General features: G+C 37.0%; 1 protein-coding gene across 1 annotated transcript in view; it reads left to right on the top strand.

The window, feature by feature from the left end:
- The window catches only part of Ino80 (chromatin-remodeling ATPase INO80), a 14,811-nt gene extending 13,866 nt beyond the window's left edge, over window positions 1-945 (top strand). Inside the window, exon 13 of the mRNA XM_011308675.1 lies at window positions 333-945. Coding sequence (XP_011306977.1) covers window positions 333-703 — 371 coding nt within the window. The 3' untranslated portion in view covers window positions 704-945. The remainder of the gene's footprint in view (window positions 1-332) is intronic.
- Window positions 946-1,185: the final 240 nt, after the last annotated feature.

The raw sequence follows: 1,185 nt of genomic DNA, 5'->3' as shown, positions 1-1,185 counted from the left end.
GGTAAATGGCGATAACTCTATTCTGATAATTGACAACCTTTCAATGAATATCTCAAAATCTAAAGAAGATAATACAATTTTGCTTGTAACCTTTTCTGTGGGGCTAATTAAGCCCTACAACAAATGTTATTACCAAAATTCCGCTATCTTCCTCAGATCCCCAACTATTGCTCAAGAACTCAAGTAAGAGATGAGTCAATTTATTTTTTTTTTCCACTTGACTACTGAATTCATTACAGACGAAACAATCAAATGTAAAAATTTAAGAAATCGTTTGTTATTACTTAAAAGTGGTGAGGACTGCTGTTAATTGACATGTAAATTTGTCTCAGGTGCGTACAGTAATGTTGGATCGGCAGAAGGCGATGGTCCAAGTACGGTTGGACCTCTGGGTAATCAATTGACTTCTGGGAGAGGTTTGCCTGTAGTGAGGAGAGGACCAGGGAGACCAAGATTGAGACCTGCTGGTCCTGGTAATCAGGGATATCGAAGTCAGCATTACGGTAAAAGAATACAGCGACCACTTCCAGTGCCACTGAGATCCCATCAATTGGTTAGCTCAGTACAAAGTAATCCAACTAATCCAACAGCCAATCAAATTCAAGGTGTTATCACAGAGCAGTCAGGCCCCTCGGCAAGTTTCACTTCCGAATCCAGGCCTTTTGGATTTTATACCCAGCAAGCCAAGAACCAGATGCAATAATCCATGTGGAATCATTCGATGATTATTCCATTGAGTGGAATATACTGTAATTTGTAAATAATTTTAAAATACTTGATACTGATATCGAACGTCACGCGAGGCTCTGTAGATTTTGAGATTTCGAGAGATTCGTATGACTCTATTTAGGCATCAGCGGTGAATTTATGAATGTCAATATAATTATAAGTGTCTCCGGTTGTATTGAATTTTGAATAAATCTAAAATATTTATTAGGAAATTAATTCGTTGATTTATCTTATTATTAATGTTTCCTTAATTGTCATAATCTATATTCCTCTCTTTTAGGAAGCTTCGGAGCAATTGATGCTGATGGAACAGATCTCTTTCTGTAAACAATATATGTTCCTTCATATCTTCACAGAAATTCAGACTTTTCTCTCCAACAGACGGGATAAAACTGGTTCACTCCATTTTTTTGTTGACTTGGTCAGACTTTTGTTGTTTTTGGCAGTTCGTGGCAA

Source organism: Fopius arisanus, unplaced genomic scaffold (genome assembly GCF_000806365.1).
Source record: "Fopius arisanus strain USDA-PBARC FA_bdor unplaced genomic scaffold, ASM80636v1 scaffold00061, whole genome shotgun sequence".
In the NCBI taxonomy this organism is placed as follows: Eukaryota; Metazoa; Arthropoda; class Insecta; order Hymenoptera; family Braconidae; genus Fopius; species Fopius arisanus.
This window is presented reverse-complemented; position numbering and strand designations above follow the sequence as displayed.